Source organism: Mastigoproctus giganteus, chromosome 8, assembly GCF_048544385.1.
Source record: "Mastigoproctus giganteus isolate SK-2022 chromosome 8, ASM4854438v1, whole genome shotgun sequence".
In the NCBI taxonomy this organism is placed as follows: domain Eukaryota; kingdom Metazoa; phylum Arthropoda; class Arachnida; order Uropygi; family Thelyphonidae; genus Mastigoproctus; species Mastigoproctus giganteus.
This window is the reverse complement of record NC_143582.1, coordinates 224,506,943-224,525,000: the sequence shown is the minus strand read 5'-3', so window position 1 is coordinate 224,525,000 and position 18,058 is coordinate 224,506,943. Positions and strand designations below refer to the sequence as shown.

The 18,058-nt window shown below is 37.3% G+C and overlaps 1 protein-coding gene across 2 annotated transcripts in view; it reads right to left on the bottom strand.

Moving 5' to 3' along the window:
* Positions 1-6,846: 6,846 nt before the first annotated feature.
* The window catches only part of LOC150082369 (uncharacterized), a 72,443-nt gene continuing 61,231 nt past the window's right edge, over positions 6,847-18,058 (bottom strand). For both annotated transcript variants that reach the window (XM_090380523.1, XM_090380524.1), the window contains 2 exons: positions 15,815-15,871; positions 6,847-7,433 (listed from right to left, as the gene is read on the bottom strand). In XM_090380523.1, the coding sequence (XP_090236649.1) occupies positions 7,357-7,433; positions 15,815-15,871 (134 nt within the window). In that variant the 3' untranslated portion in view covers positions 6,847-7,356. The remainder of the gene's footprint in view (positions 7,434-15,814; positions 15,872-18,058) is intronic.

Below are 18,058 nucleotides of genomic sequence, written 5' to 3'. Positions count from 1 at the left end.
AATGGGCCTCCTTTGCTGACTGTCTAACATCCCTTTCTTCCTTTACTGTTTTAATACAGTAGAAGAAGAAAGGAATTTGGGGAACTTGATCACTTACTTCATGATTTTCCCTACCAACAAAGTCAGACTTGACAAACCTGTGTTACCCAGTTCAGTTTCAGAACTGACTTTATGTATTGGTAATACAGTGGTACTTCCCCATTCTAAAGGAAGCTCTCCTGAGTCCAATAACACCCTCATAATTAATCTTAAATGGTTTAATACACTGTTTTATCAATTATATTTCCTAGTAATGTTTAGGAAATTGTAAGAAAAAGAACTTATGTTTGAAGGATTACCTACATTCCACTGCATTATCTGAATCTCTTAGAATTTTCTAGGTGGGAGATAACCTTTAATTTGTCATTAAATAAAATCGGAATTAGCAAGGAAATTCCAAAAAAAAAAAAAAAAATACAAATGGCTTCATACAAAGAGCAGAGAAATTCCATGAGTTCAAATATAAAAGAGTGAACAGATAAAGTATCATTATTAAACTTTTTAGTTTAATGATGATACTTTGTATAAATTAAGTTATGGTATTAACTATAGTGAGTTTCCACCTAAAACTTTGTAAACTGTTTAAATGAAAATTTAGGAAGAACTTGGTTCCTGTGTATATATGTAACTGACAATATATTTAGTCCTTTGTTGTTTCAGAGTGTTTCCTTATTACATATTCTACATGGCAGCCATAATTGTTTGTTAGGACACCAATGTTCCCAGGACTAAAGGAAAACCCTAACTCAGTTCCTTGAGGCAATTTCCAAAATAAATACCATTCTTTCAATGGAGAGTAAAAAAGGGGCACAGTAAAATAATGACTGGTTGTCAGGTAACTTACGCAAATTGATTAAACTTTTCTCTTGAGAAGAAATTCACCTGAAAAGTACTGAAGCTATACAAAGCTTCAGTACTTTTCATCAGTCTGTTAACTTTTCCATGATATCTTTTTCTTCTCTATTAAACTGGCCATCCATAATCTGTATTCATCCATCTTATGCTATACATTCTGACTGGTATGCTATTGTGGTTTCTGTAACTATTGTTTTAAAGATAAATCCATAATTCTAATGTATTCTGATGTACTCCCTGTGCTAACTTCCTAGTTGATGGAGGCTATGTAGTGCCTTAAACTGTCAGGTCTTGTTTCTTGAAATTCAAGCCAATTCCCTTACCTTTAACAATTGTGACCTCTCTCTCTCTTCCACCCGCCACCATCAAACTTAGAATACTATGATCATTCTCTATTAATAGTTCCTGTGTTGCCAGTCCTATGATCCCATATAGTTCATGGGTGATGTTCAGGTCTCTAAAATATTCTTGCCCCTAGCATTTTACATGTTGATACAAATAATAATCATCTAGTTTGTTTTAATATTTATGTCCCCATTTGTCTTCATACTTGCTCCAATTAATAAGCAGCAAATTGAAACCACCCATAATAAAACATTTAGACTTATTTGCCCATTCCACCTGTATGTGGAGGCTGTCATCATAGCCTTCCTGATTTAACATACCCACACTGTTATTTTATCTTTGTTTCCACCTACTCCACACCATACAGATTCTAACTTGGCATTTATAGGTTCTGAATAAGGGAAAGCTTCTGTAGAACTCAGGCTGCTTTTGATAAGAAATATGCCCCCCCACTTCTATCTTTCCCATCCTTCCTAAACACAAACATGGTGAAACTCATCACTTAGTATTAGTATTAGTAACAGCCGCATGGTGCAAGAAAGCCTATGGCTTATGCTGCACCAGCAAAAAAAAAAAAAAAAAAAATGATAAAAAAAAAATAATAATAAATAAATAACTAAATAATATAATTAATAAAAAAAAATTAAACCTATCATCCTATGCGCTTCCCTTACCCAAAAGTACTATCCAGATGACCTTTGAATTTCCCCAAACTGTCGGCCTCTACCACCCATGAAGGCAACTTATTCCAGTAATTTATAACTCGCTGGCTAAAATAAAACTTCCTGCAGTCCAATCTAAACATTTCCCCCCGTAACTTGAATTTATGTCCCCTAGTTCTAGCATCATTTATAATCTTGAAAATTTCGTCCTCATTCATTTTACTGATGCCTCTCAGAGCCTTAAACACCTCAATCAAATCTCCTCTAAGGTGTCTAGTTTCCAAACTCTGCAACCCACATATTCGAAGTCTTTCTTCATAAGGACGCCCTTTTGCCGATCTCACCAGGTGAGTTACCCGTCTTTGCACCCTTTCAAGAAGCTCGATGTCTTTCTTTAGGTGTGGTCTCCATACTTAAACACAGTATTCCAAGTGTGGTCTAACATAAGCCTTATATAATGGGATTATCACGTCCCTATCTCTACTTGCAAAAGTTCGATAGATCATCGATAGGACACCATGGGCCTTCCTTGCAACCTGTTTACAATGCTCAGAGAATTTCATGTCTGACCGTATCATAACACCCAAGTCCCTTTCCTCCAGTACTGGGTTTAGTTGAACTTCACCAAGTGAATAAGTTTTTTTGGGATTACTGTTTCCCAGGTGTAATACCTTACACTTTGTTGGATTAAAGCATAGCTGCCATTTTTCTGACCATTCCTGAAGTCTATCTAGGTCTCTCTGAAGAAGCTCAGCTTGACAGTGATCATTAACTACTCTACCAATTTTAACATCATCTGCAAATTTAGATATCACACCCTCTATCTCTTCATCAATGTCATTTATGAAAATTAAAAACAACAGTGGTCCTAATACTGATCCTTGGGGAACCCCACTTCTTACATCAACCCAATCTGAGGAATAGCCATTTATCACAACCCTCTGCCTCCTGCCTTGAAGCCATCCTTCTATCCATCTAAGGATTTTCCCAGTGATTCCAACCTGTTCCAGCTTATAAAGCAACCGCTCATGTGGGGCTGAGTCAAAAGCTTTGCTGAAATCTAAATAAACAATGTCAAAGTTATTCTCTAAATCCAGCTCGTGAGTGACCCTTTCGAAATAGTGAACCAGATTTGTTAAACATGATTTTCCCTTTAAAAAACCATGCTGAGTATCCTTGAGAATTTCAATTCGATCCAAATGATCCTGAATTAAACCCTTGATCATTGCCTCCATGATTTTCCCTACTACTGAAGTCAGACTGACAGGTCGATAATTTCCAACTTCACTTTTAGAGCCACCCTTATGTATGGGAGATACATTTGCACTTTTCTAATCCAAGGGAATCTCCCCAGAGTCTAGTGATGCTCGCATAATTAGCCTCAATGGTTCAATGCACTCGCTTGCCGCCTCCCTTAAGATTATAGGGTACATTCCATCACCTCCAGGAGCCTTACTGGTCTGTAGGCTCGAAAGTTTTTTCATTAAATAATCTTGCGAAATTTCAATATCATTAATTACATATTTTATATCTGTTGTCCTAATCAGCATTTGAAATTCATTCATTTTATTGACAACATTCCTCATATTCTACAGGGATGGGATACACTTAAATAGAAAGGGTGCAAGAATATTTGCTGATGCTATCGAAACAGCGTTAGGTGGGTCGGAAAACTGCTAGCTTGGGGGGATACAAGGACTAATAGATTAACAGTAGCCACTGGCAGAGGTGAAAGTGATTCTTGCACTGCTTCTATTGGAATGAGCAGCAGCCTGGAAAACAAGATGCAGAATATTTCAGAGACTGCTGGGAGTCACTGCGATACAAGTAAACAAAAGGGTTGTGTTAGGGTAGCTAAGAATAGGAACAGGTGCATGTATACTTGCATGTACACCAATGCTAGGAGTTTGGTAAATAAATTTGATGAATTTGAGGTATTGCTCAAAACATCAAAGACAGATATTGTTGGGATATCAAAGACGTGGTGTCACACAGATATAAGGAATGCAGAACTGGAATTTGGGGAGTACGTCTACAGAAAGGATAGACAGGATAGGAAGGGAGGAGGGGTTATACTATTAGTTAAGAAACACATAAAATCCAAGGAAGTGAGGCCAGTCGACATCACTGGACAGTGCAGTGTCGAGTCAGTTTGGTGTGACATAAGCATTGGGAGATCAAAATTGACAGTAGGCGTGTGCTATAGGCCTAATGACTCTAATGAGTATAATAACTAACTGTACAGGGAAATAGAGTGGGCCAGTAAATCAGAGTCTTATAATGGGGGATTTTAATTTCCGAGATATTGACTGGAATTTGGGGGTTGGTCACTCACACACTAGCAAGGCTTTTGTGGATTTATTGGATGATTGTTTTCTACATCAGCATGTTTGGGAGGCAACTAGAGGGAGTAATACTCTTGATCTCATTATCAGTAGTGATTCTTCATGCATTAAGAATCTGCAGATAAAGGAACCACCAGGTGGCAGTGATCACAGTGTGCTGAAGTGGGATTTACTCAAAGAGGTAACTGCCATCAGGGGTAAAGGGAAGGGTTTTTGCTTTCGTAAAGGTGACTACGGTGGTCTGAGACAGTATTTAAATTCTGTACCATAGGACCAACTGATGATGTTACCAACAGCAAATTCAAAATGGGAAGCATTCAAAGAATTTATCTTGGAAGCTACTAGGCTCTACATACCAACTAAGAAATATTGAAATATTGTTCAAGGTTTAGGCCTAAATGGATGTCAGATGAACTAATGAGACATGTGGCAGAGAAGAAAAATGCATGGGATACATATAAATTAATGGGTGACATGGAAGCCTATGACAGATATAAGCAGGTCTGTAACCAAGTCACAAAGGGGATTAGGCAGGCAAAGGCAGATTATGAGAAATCCTTGGGAAAGGATGCAAAGAAAAACAACAAAGAGTTCTTTACCTATGTAAACTCTAGAAGGAAAGGGATGAATCAGATTGGTCCACTGGATATTGATGGTTCAACTGCTGATGTTCCTGCTCAGGGCTAACAAACTAAATGAGTATTTTGCATCTACATTCACCCATGAGGAGTTATTCAGGGAGAATGCCAGAGGTGAGTTAAACTCTGGCAGTGAGCTGGATGATTTTGTAATAACTGAGAGGAAAGTGGAGGAGAAATTGTTGAAGATAAACATAAAAAAGGCACCCGGGGTGGATGAGATCTATCCAGTTATATTAAAGGAGGCAGCAAAGGAAGTAAGCAAACCCTTAGCCATAATTATGAGAGCTTCTTTGGACTCAGGGGAGGTACCCATGGACTGGAGATATCCAAATGTGACCCCAATTCACAAAGGGCAACACAAGTAATTATAGACCTGTTAGTTTAACTTCTGTTCCAAGAAAATTAATGGAGGCACTGGTTAAAGAAGCAATGCAGGATCATCTAGACAAGACTTCAGTTATAGCTGGGACACAGCATGGTTTTGTTAAGGGAAAGTCTTGCCTGACCAATTTGATTGGATACTATGATGTGGTCACCAAGGAACTGCATGCAGGGAATAACTTTGATATCATATATTTGGATCTTATGAAAGGCTTTTGATACTGTTGCACATGGAAGACTGCTGTACAAATTGGAGCAGTGTGGCATTGGAGGCAAATTGCTGCTATAGTTAAGGGATGGTTGAGTGGGAGCAGACAGAGAGTGGTAATCAATGGACACTGCTCATCTTGGACTAATGTTATTAGTGGAGTCCCTCAGGGTTCAGTATTGGGTCCATTGTTGTTTTCTGTATTTATAAATGATATTGATGATGATATATCAAGCTTAATGTCCAAGTTTGCAGACGATGCGAAGGTTGGCAGGGTTGTTAAGGACACTAATGACAGTACGCTGCTGCAACAGGATCTAGAATAAGTTGAGCAGATGGGCTGAGAGGTGGCAAATGAAGTTTAACATTGACAGTACTACATATGGGAAGCAGCAACTGCAGAGTGACGTATCAACTCTGTGGTAGAGAACGAAAAGGACCTGGGGGTAATTGTGCAGGCAGATATGAAGTTTTCTGAGCAGTGCAGACGGTCTGCAAGAGTAGCTCATAGTGTCTTGTCAATGATATACAGGAATTTTTCTAGCAGGGATAAGGAGGTGATTATCCCCTTATATAAGGCAATGGTCAGGCCACAGTTTGAGTACTGTATACAGATCTGGAGGCCTCATTTTAAGAAGGATGTAGAGCTGTTGGAACGAGTACAGAGAAGGACAACAAGATTAGTGAATGGAACAAAGGGTTGCTCTTATGAAGAAAGGCTTAAATTTTGCAAATTACAGTGTCTGGAGACTAGGCACCTGCGAGATGATCTGATTGAGGTGGGTATAAAGTCTTGAATGGCTTGAGCGTGCTCAAAAAATGCTGGTGGAATTCTCCCTTTTGCTCAGAATAATCATTTGAGAGGGCATAAATTCAAATTGAGGAAAGACAGATGTAGGATAGATGTGGGAAGTTTGCCTTTGGCCAGTGGGTGGTTGGTTGGTGGTGGAACAGACTTCCATCCTTTGTTGTGGAAGTTGATAGCCTAAATAAATTTAAAGCTGAGCTGGACAGGTACTTGGAACGAACAGAGGGGTGAAATGGGAGCATGGGTTTTTTTTTTTTTTTTTTTTTTTTTTTTTGGCTGATGCTACATAAGTTTGCTTTCTTGCATCATATGCCTCTACTAATGTTGATATTAATGTACAAAAAGTGTTCTTGAATAGTTTACTACCCTGACACACATTTGATGTTATTTTACCTTTCCTGACTACGAAACAATAAATTAGGAAATGATAATTGAACATCTCATAGGATTATTAAAGAAAACAGTAGCCTCCTTGGATTGTATTATAAGATGTTATTATTCTTATCACATTGCAAATAGCTGTAGTGTATAGTGTGTGTTTCTCTGAAGAAGGCTCACTATATTAGAAAAACTTGCAAAATTTATTGTCATTAAATAGTACAATCTGAGCAGAGGGAATTATCTATAAATCTACCTGTATCAGACACTTTTCGGTGCCTTACTCATGCTTAAAGAAAAATAGGCCGTCTCTACCCTCTTTGTATTTTCTTTATAAAAGAAATAATGTGCAAATTAGTAAAAGACTTTCTTTATACAAAACACGGGTAGCTGTACAAAAGATATACCGTATGTATCTGTTTGATAAACTGTTATCATTAAATAACACGTAAAAGAGAAATCAATAAAACTGAATTCAACTTTTTATAAAGATTATTTTAAATGTGCAATAACAGTCTCTGAAAATATACAGTTGTATATATATTTGAACAAAATATTCTGCACCACAGGTAACAAATCATACCAGTGGATCATCCTACATCATTATGTCCAGAAACAGAGATAAGGAGCAGGATGTTTGCTTCTTTAGCACATCATCTGCCCTTGTATAAAATATCCTCCCAAAAAATACACTTCAGTGCACCAGTTTGTTACTTTGTGAACGTAAGGAACGTTGCTCGAAGAAAGAGTCCAGATCAAAAGGCTTAAAATCTGAAAATAAACATTAAAAATGCTGAATGATTGTTAGCCATAAATAAAAATAAATCTTGACAACCAAGAAAATTTCATTTATAATTAATTTCCACAAACATACAATTGAATATTAATTTTATAAGGATGCACTTTTTTAACAAAAATGTCTTTTGTGTGGTTATGAATAATGAGAAAATAGCTGATACTACTTCTGGTGAGCATGCTGCATAGGTACCATTTGAGTATGTTTCACTGCAAAAGAATGCACCTTTGTTCTTTTGAAGTGAAACATTTTTCAGAAGTGATGGTAATGAAACATGACTTCCACACTTACTGTGGCCAGAAGCAGACTGGCCATAAGACTTACCAGGGGAAGCCAACAGAGGCCAGTGTGATTTTGGCCATAAACACTAGTATGAGGCTGCTAAAAGTTTTCTCCCAGTAAGAATTTTTGACCTAGTCCACCTCTGACTGCCAAAGTGCAGGTACCCTTTGAAGAAAACCTACTGGTGCCTATACACCAGCCAGCCAGCCAGCACATCTGGTAATTTCTGGTTATCCCCAACTACAAAAGGCACGGACTCTCAAATTCTATCAACACTTGCAACTTTAAATTATCAATAGATCAGGAACATTTTCAAACACTGTTATACAGCATTAAACTGAAAGTTAATAGTAGCATAACAGATAAAAAAATACTAAGAACTCTATGTAAGCGATGGAACATTTGGATATATCTTGCTTGACATAGCCACTTAGTGGATTTTTGTTATTACATAAATTAAGAACATGCTTCATTTAGTGCAGTGAGCTGTCCCACTGAATGTGGTTTTGAAGTATATGTACCTTCTAAAAATATATTCTTGGCTAAATGCTAAGAGTATGAAGGAGATGGTTTATGCATGGGTACTGCACATACATCATTTCTACTACCCAGGAAGTATGAATGCATCATTTAATTATATCTCATATTGTGAGTCAACCTTCACGAATGGCCGAGGTATTGCACTGCTTCGAATAAGTAATGCTTCACCAGTGGAAAAGACTGATGTTACTTATTCTCGGCAGATACTACCACCCAAATGGCACCATTTTGAAGCTTGTTGGTTTATTCATCAGTGGGTGGGCAGCTATCCTATTGTTGCAATAGTGACTGCCAAGAATAAGTAACATTGGTCTTTTCCACTGGTGAAGCGTTACTTATTCGAAGCAGTGCAATATATCGGCCACTCGTGAAGGTTGATTCACAATATGAGATATAATTAAACAATGCATTCATACTACCTGAGTAGTAAAAATGAAAATGATGTATGTGCAGTACCCATGTTTAAACCATCTCCTCCATATGCATCTTGCTCTCCACACACAATTCACCCAGGGTTAATCTCTCTCAAGCACTTTTATTATTATTATTATTAACAATTGTCAATTAACCATTATTTTAGTCTTTATATTTATTTTAAGATGAGAAGATGTATAATAAAAATGGATTAAGTATGTGAAAAACCATTAGCTCAGATGTAAAATTATATGCATTAAGATGCTCTTTGTTTGGTAATAAAGCTTCCACCATTGCAGTTTTACTGATCTTCCCATGTCTATGATATGTATAGTATTAGTAGTAGCAAATGATGCAAGTAAGCAAGATTAGCATTAGCATACGATGCAAGAAAGCAAGCTTATGCAGCATCAGCCAAAAAAAAAAAAACCCTAAAACCTCCCATTTCACCCCTCCATTCGTTTGAAATGCCTGTCCAGCTCAGCCTTAAATTTATTTAGGCTATAAACTTCCACAACAAAAGATGGAAGTCTGTTCCACCAATCAACCACCCGCTGGCTAAAGGCAAATTTCCACACATCTATTCTACAACTGTCTTTCCTCAGGTTCTTAATCTAAGCAAGAGGATGAATCCCATCAGCATTCAGCTTGCTCAACCCATTCAAGGCCTTATACACCTCAATCAGATCAGCTCGCAAGTGCCTACTCCCCAGGTGCTGCAATTTGCAGAACTTAAGTCTTTCTTGGTAAGAGCACTCCTTTGTTCCTCTCACCAATCTTGTTGCCCTTCTTTGTACTTGTTCTAGCAACTCTACATCCTTCCTAAAATGAGGCCTCCAGACCTGTACACAGTACTCTAGGTGTGGCCTTGTACAACGGGATAATCACCTTCCTGTCCCTGCTAGCAAAATTCCTATATATCATTGACAAGATTCCATGACCTGCCCTGGCAGCCCGTCTGCACTGCTCAGCAAACTTCATATTTGACTGCACAATTACCCCTAGGTCTCTTTCATTCTCCATCTCCCTGAGTATAGTACCACACATTTGTGCAGTAGGTATGCTACTGCTACCCATATGCAGTACTTTGCATTTTGTCAATGTTAAACTTCATTTGCCACTTCTTAGCCCATTTGCCCAACTTGTTTAGATTCAGTTGGAGTAGCATACTGTCGTTAACAACCCTGCCAACCTTTGTATCATCTGCAAACTTAGACATTAATCCTGATACCTTCATCAATATCATTGATGAATACACAAAACAACAATGGGCACAACACGAACCCTGGGGAACTCCAGGGTTAAGATCATGCAGCATCAGCCAAAAAAAAAAAACCAACCTACCTACTAATTTGTTCTTAAATTTATTCAAACTACCCACTTGTACAATACCAGATAGAAATTAATACTAACACTCAATCACTCTCTGGCTGAAAGTAAATTTGTACATTTCTGCAGCCATCATTTTTCAACTGAAATTTGTTTTTAGGGCTGTTTATGTGCGTGTTGTCTTAGAAAGAGTTAAAGATGCAAGTAGCATTTACTCAACCTATTTTAAAGTACAAATTGGAGTGATATGGCATTAAGGGCAAGTTGCTGCAATGGATAAAGGGATGGTTGAGTGGGAGATGGCAGAGAGTGGTAATCAATGGGTACTGCTCTAAGTGAACTAATGTTGTTAGTGGAGTCCCCCAGGGTTTGGTGATGGGTCCATTGTTGTTTTGTGTATTTATCAATGATACTGATGAAGGTATATCAGGCTTAATGTCCAAGTTTTCAGATGATACAAAGGTTGGCTGGGTTGTTAATGACAGTAAAGACAGCATGCTACTACAACAGGATCTAAAAAAAGTTAAGCAGTTGGGCTGAGAAGTGGCAACTGAGGTTAACATTGACAAATGCAAAGTACTGCATATGGGTAGCAGTAACCCTAGAGAAACGTACCAACTGTGCAGTACTACACTCAGGGAGGTGGAGAATGAAAAAGATCTGGGGCTAATTGTATAGTCAGGTGTGAAGTCTCTGAGCAGTGCAGATGAGTTGCCAGAGCAGGTCATGGAGTTTTGTCAATGATATATGGGAATTTTGCTAGCAGAGACAAGGAGATAATTATCCTCTTATATAAAGCAATGGTCAGGCCACACCTTGAGTAATGCGTACAGGTCTGGAGGCCTTATTTTTGGAAGGATGTACAGTTGCTAAAACGAGTGCAGAAAAGAGCAACGGGATTGGTGAGAAAACAAAAGGATGTGCTTATGAAGAAATTTGCAGCATCTGGAGACTAGGCACCTGCGAGGTGATCTGATTTAGGTGTATATGGCCTTGAATGGTTTGAGCAGGCTCAATGCTGACGTGATATTCGCTTGCTCAGATTAAGAACCTAAGGGAGCATAGATTCAAATGAAGAAAGACTGTTGTAGAATAGGTGTGCAGAAGTTTGCCTTTAGCCAGCGAGTAGTTGATTGCTGGAACAGACTTCCATCTGTTGTCGTGAAAGTTGATAGCTTAAATTTATTAAGTTATCAACTTAAATTGGATTCAGGGGACAACTACATTCTAACTATCAATTTTTTTCAATCTTAACTTTATCCATAGCAGTAACTTGTTCCTAATGCCACACTGCTCCAATTGTATAGCAGTCTTCCATACAGAATGGTGTCAAAAGCTTTACTGAATCTAAATTAGTTTAGATAATTACTAGGTCAAAATTATTTTTGCATCCAGTTCCTTTGTTATTACATTACAGTTGCAAATAAGATTTGTCAGACAATCTTTCCATAACAAATCCATGCCTATCTAATTTCCATATAACTGCATTCCAATCAAAAAAAAAAAAAAAAAAAGTAAAGTGCAGCCATTATCAACCCACTGCAGAGTGGAAGCCTCCTCAACAATTCATGCTGAGGGAAATGGACCATAATCTGCCACGCTGGTCCAGTGCGGGTTGGCAGATCGACCGTATTCAGCAGTCAGGGGCTTGAACCCCGGTCTACTCAAAGAGCGAACCACTAACTCCATTATTTTACCGGGAACAGAAGTCAACCTTGCAGGTCTGTAATTATTTACTTCTCCTTGATCTCCTTTTATGGATTAGATATTTGCATGTCTCCAATCAATATTGGTGTCCCCTGAATCCAAGAATGCTCCCATACTTACGGCCAAAGGTTTGCTTACCGCTCTTGCTTTTTTTTTTTTTTTTTTTAATATAATTTGATAGTTTCTATCATCCTCACCCATGTAACAACAGTTTGCTTTCCAGGCTACTGCATTCCAACAGAAGCAGTGCAAGAATCACTTTTACCCCTGCCCGCAGTTGCTGCTAATCTACATCTACTAGTCTGTTTATCTCACCAAGCTAACAGCTTTCCAACTTGCCTAACACTGCTTCAATAGCCTTAGTAAATACTCTTGCACCCTTTCTATTTAAGTGTATCCCATCCCTGTAGAAACAATCTTCTGTTAACCTGCACATATAACCAAAACGAAAGCAATACTCAAAATGAAATTCCTATAAATGTTCTAATGATACCATGCAGTAAAACTATTATTTTAGAAAATATAGAAAGTAAGCATCTGAATAAATGTTTATATTCCATATTAACAGATAAAGAAATTAATTATAGGTGAAGAGCAGAGCGAGTAGTCTAAAGAAACTTACTAAAGGCACAGTTTTTGCAATAAATTAGCTACTATGAGGATACCAATAGAGAACTAGATGGAATGAACAGCTTTGACATCACTTACTTAGATTTTAGTAAGTCTTCTAATGAATGACTCCTGTATAAATTAGAGCAATTTGGTTATGAGTAAGTTAATGTAAGGGATGGTTAAGTAGTAGGAGACAGAAGTTATACATTGCCCTGCTCTTATGGACTAAGGCTAGGATTACAGCTTCAGATTTCAAGATCCTGGCCATCCCATGTTTATAAGGAACTGAGTCATGTTGGACGTTCCATCAGAACATGACATCCATGATCCAAGACTGATGTCCCTACAATGTTGTTTGATTTTGCTACATTATGTAGGCGACCATAGCCATTGTAGGAATTATGATAATAATAATAAAAAAATAAAATAAAATAAATGAGTAAGGGTCCACAGGATCTGGTTCTTGGCCCCTTACTGTTTCTAATATTTGTTAGTAACTTTGACAGAGCTATTTCAAGTTTAACATCCAAGTTTACTGGTGATACAAAACTGGCTCACATCTGGCACACCTAGGATCCTGAGCTGGATATCATCATTCTTCTCTTTCTTGGTGATTCCCTTCTACTTCTGACTCTCTCTCAAGGTAATTCAGAAATTTTTATTTTTTTTTTTTGGTTGGTGCACCATAAGCCTCAGGCTATTTGCACTATATGGCTAATAATAATAATCAGTGTATGCTTCTTTAACAAGACTTAAAAATTATTTGGATGGGCCCTGAAATGGCAGCCAAGCTTTAACAATGGAAAATGCAGGGTCTTCTTGCATCTGGGTAGCAGTAATTCTAGAGTAACATACCACTTGGGTACCGTCACACAAATGTAGATAATGAAAAGCATTCTGGTGTAACTATACAATCTGATATGAAGTTTTCTCAACACTGGAGACAGGCTGTTATGTCAGGTCATGGGATTCTGCCAATGATATATGGGAACTTTGGCTTGGAGGAACAATGTGGATCACTTGGAGATGTTACAGAGAAAAGTAATCAGATTGGTTAAGAGCACAAAGGAGTATTCTTATCAAGAATGAATTTAATTTTGTAAGCTACACAGTATGAAACCAGGCATCTGTGGGAGTGATGTAATTGAAATGGTTAAGATCCTGAAATATTTGAGTAAATTAAATGCTCGGACAATTTTTACACTGTCATGTGAAACATAACAGGGCATACATTTAGTGGGCGGGAGGAATAATTGTAGACTAGATATCTGAAAAAGTCCCCTTCAAAACATCTCTGAATCCTAAGAGCATTTCTCCACTTGTTCTCAAAACCAGTGCTCTAGAGTTTAACTACTGTTTTGCATCACCCTTTTATACTCTCCCATTCCACTGCTGTTTTTCCTTTTGCACAGAAATTTGTTAATACCTAGTCAATTCCCAAAAAAGGGGTAACAAATCCCTGCCTTCCAATTATCATCCCATTACACTTACCTGAACTCTTTCTAGAGAAATGAGGAAATTCACCAACCAGTAACTCTTACATTATCTCAAAACCTTTAATTTGATCAACAGTCTCCACTATGGATTCTGTCAGTGTTAATCCATTGATGATACACTTGCATATGTTATTCATCTTTGGATAAATTTAATGTAGTGAATAATTAACGCTTCACCAGTGGAGAAGACTAAATGTTACTTATTCTCGGTGGATACCACCACCTATTCTTACTTAATCAAAAAATTCACTTATTCTTACTTATTCAAAGCAGTGCAATACCTTGACCATTTATGAAGGTATTCACAATATGAGATACAATTAAAACGATGCCCATTATCAACTTGGACAGTTTACTACGAACAAAACATGGTGCAAAGGCACTGACCCATTCAATAGTGAACTTACCACTTCATACCACTTGGTATGAAGTGGTAAGTTCACTATTAAGTTCACTATTCAAGATAGTCCCATGCTTCATGCAAAATAATCACCTTGGTTTATGGCATTTAAGTATTATTAAGACAAAGCACAGTCAGAGGAATTCAGTTTTAAAGGAAACTATTGATAGTTTTTCTTTCTTTGACTTAGACCAGAAGTTCCCAAAAAGCCAAGTGTGCCCTCTAGGGGTACACTTGGTTTTCTGGGGGATGCTGCTTGTTTTCATGAAACAGTTTTTTAATGAGATATTGACAAACCATCCCATTAATCCATGCATGAGGCTTTTTTTTTTTTTTTTTTGAGATTATATAAATATACGAGGGGGTATCAAAAAATTCGTACCCTTACCTAGAAATAATAGCCCTAGAAAGGTGAAACTTCACAGGAACTTTAATCCTTTTCTATGTACTCTCCATATATAGTAACACATTTCTCCCATCTATGGATCAGTTGTTTAATGCCTTGATCATAGAGGTCTGCACTTTTTGCCTGAAACTACAACTCCACTTCATTGATGACTTCCTCAGATGAATCAAAGTGCCGTCCATGCAATGGTCTCTTCATTTCTCGAAACAAGAAGTCTAACGGTGCTAGGTCAAGAAAAAGTTCTCAACATCTGCATTACACAAATCCAACATTGCTTCTGCAAAGGCGTCAGCAATCTTGGGACCTACTGTGTGGAGACTTCAGACATGTGCAGATGGTCATGTAAAATGCTGTGGGCAGACCCATAACTAATTCCCACTACATTTGCAATGAAATGAATTGTCACTCAGCACCAGCTGCTCAACCTTTGCAACCCTCTCACTATCTGTGGATGCTGATAACCTTCCTTCTCTTGGCTCATCCAAGACACTTGTACGACCCCACTGGAACTCCCATTTCCACTCTTTTACAGTGTCATGGGATGGAAAATTCTGCCCATACACAGCTTTCATTTCTTCGTCAATTTCCCGAGCTTTCTTGCCCTACAAATACAGGAACTTGATCACTGCTCGATACTCCACTTTGTCAACCACAGCGTCCTTCCTAAGATTCCCGGCTCCGCTCACCGCTGGTGTACGGGAATGAATTTCACATGTTAGTTATTGAATATGTAGACAACTTATTAAAAACGGCATCTTCCTACTGATGTTTTATCTAGGTCAGGGTACGAACTTTTTGATACCCCCTCATATACACACACACATATTGAAGTATATATATTCATTTACAAAAAGTATGCATATTCATAGCTAAATTTTAGGTCAAATCAGTTTATTTGCAATTGCTTAGGGAAAAGGGGCAATTTATGAAAAATTTTAAGGAGGCCCAAGATATAAAAGTTTTGAGAATTTCTAACTTGGACATATTTATCCTGTTTAGTAAAAAAGATGAAAAATTTTAGAAAAATTCTCCTTTAAATAGGAATCTAAAACTGTATAAATATCTTCTCAATCACTCTTGATGGGAAATCATTTGCAGTGAGAATGATTAAATGACAATAAATAACTTTGTAAGAGAATTATATAAATTTATATATAGTGCACTACTTACTTGGCTGCAGTACCTGTTCATCTGCACGTGTTTCTTTGTAATACACCACAGCAGGTACTGAAATAAATGTTTTTCATTATTTAAATGTTCAACTTCAACATCCAAGTAATGACAAATTGACAAAATATAGAACACTATCCAGATAATCAGTGAAATCATTTATAGCAAATATTCTACACTGGAATATTTCAAACAAATTCACCTTCTAAAAGAACTTGATGGGATAATATGAGGGGAGAGAGAGATTGATCATTATTGTTTTTGTTATTATTAACTGATCATATTCACAAAAGGAACCACCCTGGGATGGTACTATTTACATTCTGGGGTACAAAGTACTATATGCATAACGAGTTGTATATACTGAACATGTAAGCTTCACTGGCCTTAAATAATATATAAAGAGTATTTATATATTATTTAAGTTTAATTACTTAATTAGCTGTTAAGGGTGGGGATGTCATATTTGAATTTTTTTTAATCATATTGTAGTAAGAATCAATCTCTTAAAGATTTACTGTTTGTTAATGTAATTCCTGTGTGTTACATTTTCCCTTGATGCTTATTGTCACATATCTGAAATGAAGCTAAAGCACATGCACTATGGTGACCTATAGCAGAGATTTCTGTATGTTTGCTGCTTACCTTAATTTCATCCACTAACTTCCACCTTCAGATTATCAAAATACATTGTTAATTGGTCACATGCAAGCTAGCCTAACAGTAGGAAACACAGTTTAATAGTGTCTGTTGTATGGCGCAACAGTATCAAAGTGGAGACAGAAATAGGAGATATGAATTGCAGTTAATTTAAAAATTAAGCATTAATTTAGTTAGCCAAGAATTAGCTACAAGTTGTCAAATATAAAAAGTTTGGTCCAATTAATGACTTTTTGGTTTATCTGCCAACAAAGAAAGGCAAGAAGGCCAAAGCCAAGTTTAGATATATTGCCTAGTTGGAATGTTAGTTGCAGTCTCATGTGACAATGGAATTATGTTAATAACATAAACAATTAACTTCAACAATTTAATGACCAGTAGACCAATTGATGAATCGAATAGCAAAAATTAATGTCTAACTCAATGGATAAACTTAATTTTAAATGCACTTTGTAACTATAAATATTGTTAAAGAATTAATGCAGCCATAGTGAAAAAAGTTAAAGAAATTACTCTTTCCATTTAATTAAAAGTTATGGAAGTTGAACCATATTTCACAAAACAGACAATTGGCATTAGAATTAGTAATGACAAATTATGCAAGAACACAAGCTTATATAGCAACAGCCAAAAAAAAAAAAAAAAAACACTTCCCATTTTACCTATCCATTCCCTCCAATAGTTTGTTTAGTTCTTCCTTGAATTTAAGCTTCCACACAATGGATGTAAGCTTGTTCCAGCAATCAACCACCCGTTGGCTGAAGGCAAACTTCCACACATTTATTCTGCAACCATCCATTTTTCTGTTTTAATTGTCCTCTCATTTTTTTTTTTTTTTTTGTAGTTGTTGGCGCATAGGCTTCTGTGGCCATAATGCACCTCCCAAGGTTTTTGCGGTACTTTGATCCAAGCCCGAGGCGGGAATCGAACCCGCGACCTTTGGGTTGCCAGGCAGGTACTTTACCCACCTGGCTAGCCCGGTCGGCTGTCCTCTCATGTCCATAATCTGAACAAGAGGAAGAATCTCATCAGAACTGAGTTTGCTCAAGCTAGTCTCCAAACACTGCAATTTGCAAAAGTGAAGTCTTTCTTGGTAAGAGCAACCGTTTGTTCCCCTCACCAATTTCATTGCCCTTCTCTGCACCTATCCAGCAGCTCTATGTTCTTCCTAAAAAGAGGCCTACAGACCTGTATGCAGTAATCAAGATGTAGCCTAACCATTGCCTTATAAAATGGAATAATCACCTCCTTATCCCTGCTAGCAAAATTCCTATATATCACTGACAAAACCCATGAGCTGTCCTGGCAGCCTGTCTGCACTGTTCAGAGAACTTCATATGTGACTGCACAATTATCTCCCAGATCTTTTCATTTTCCACTACTCTGAGTGTAGTACCATTACTGGGGTTACTGCTACCCATATACAGTTCTTTGCATTTGTCAATGTTAACTTCAATTGCATTTCTCAGCCCATCTGCCTAACTTTACTAGATCCTGTTGCAGTAGCACACATGATATATCGATAAATCACCAAGTTTGTTAAAAAGCAAAACTTGTTCATTTATTAATATATTGGTCTAATGA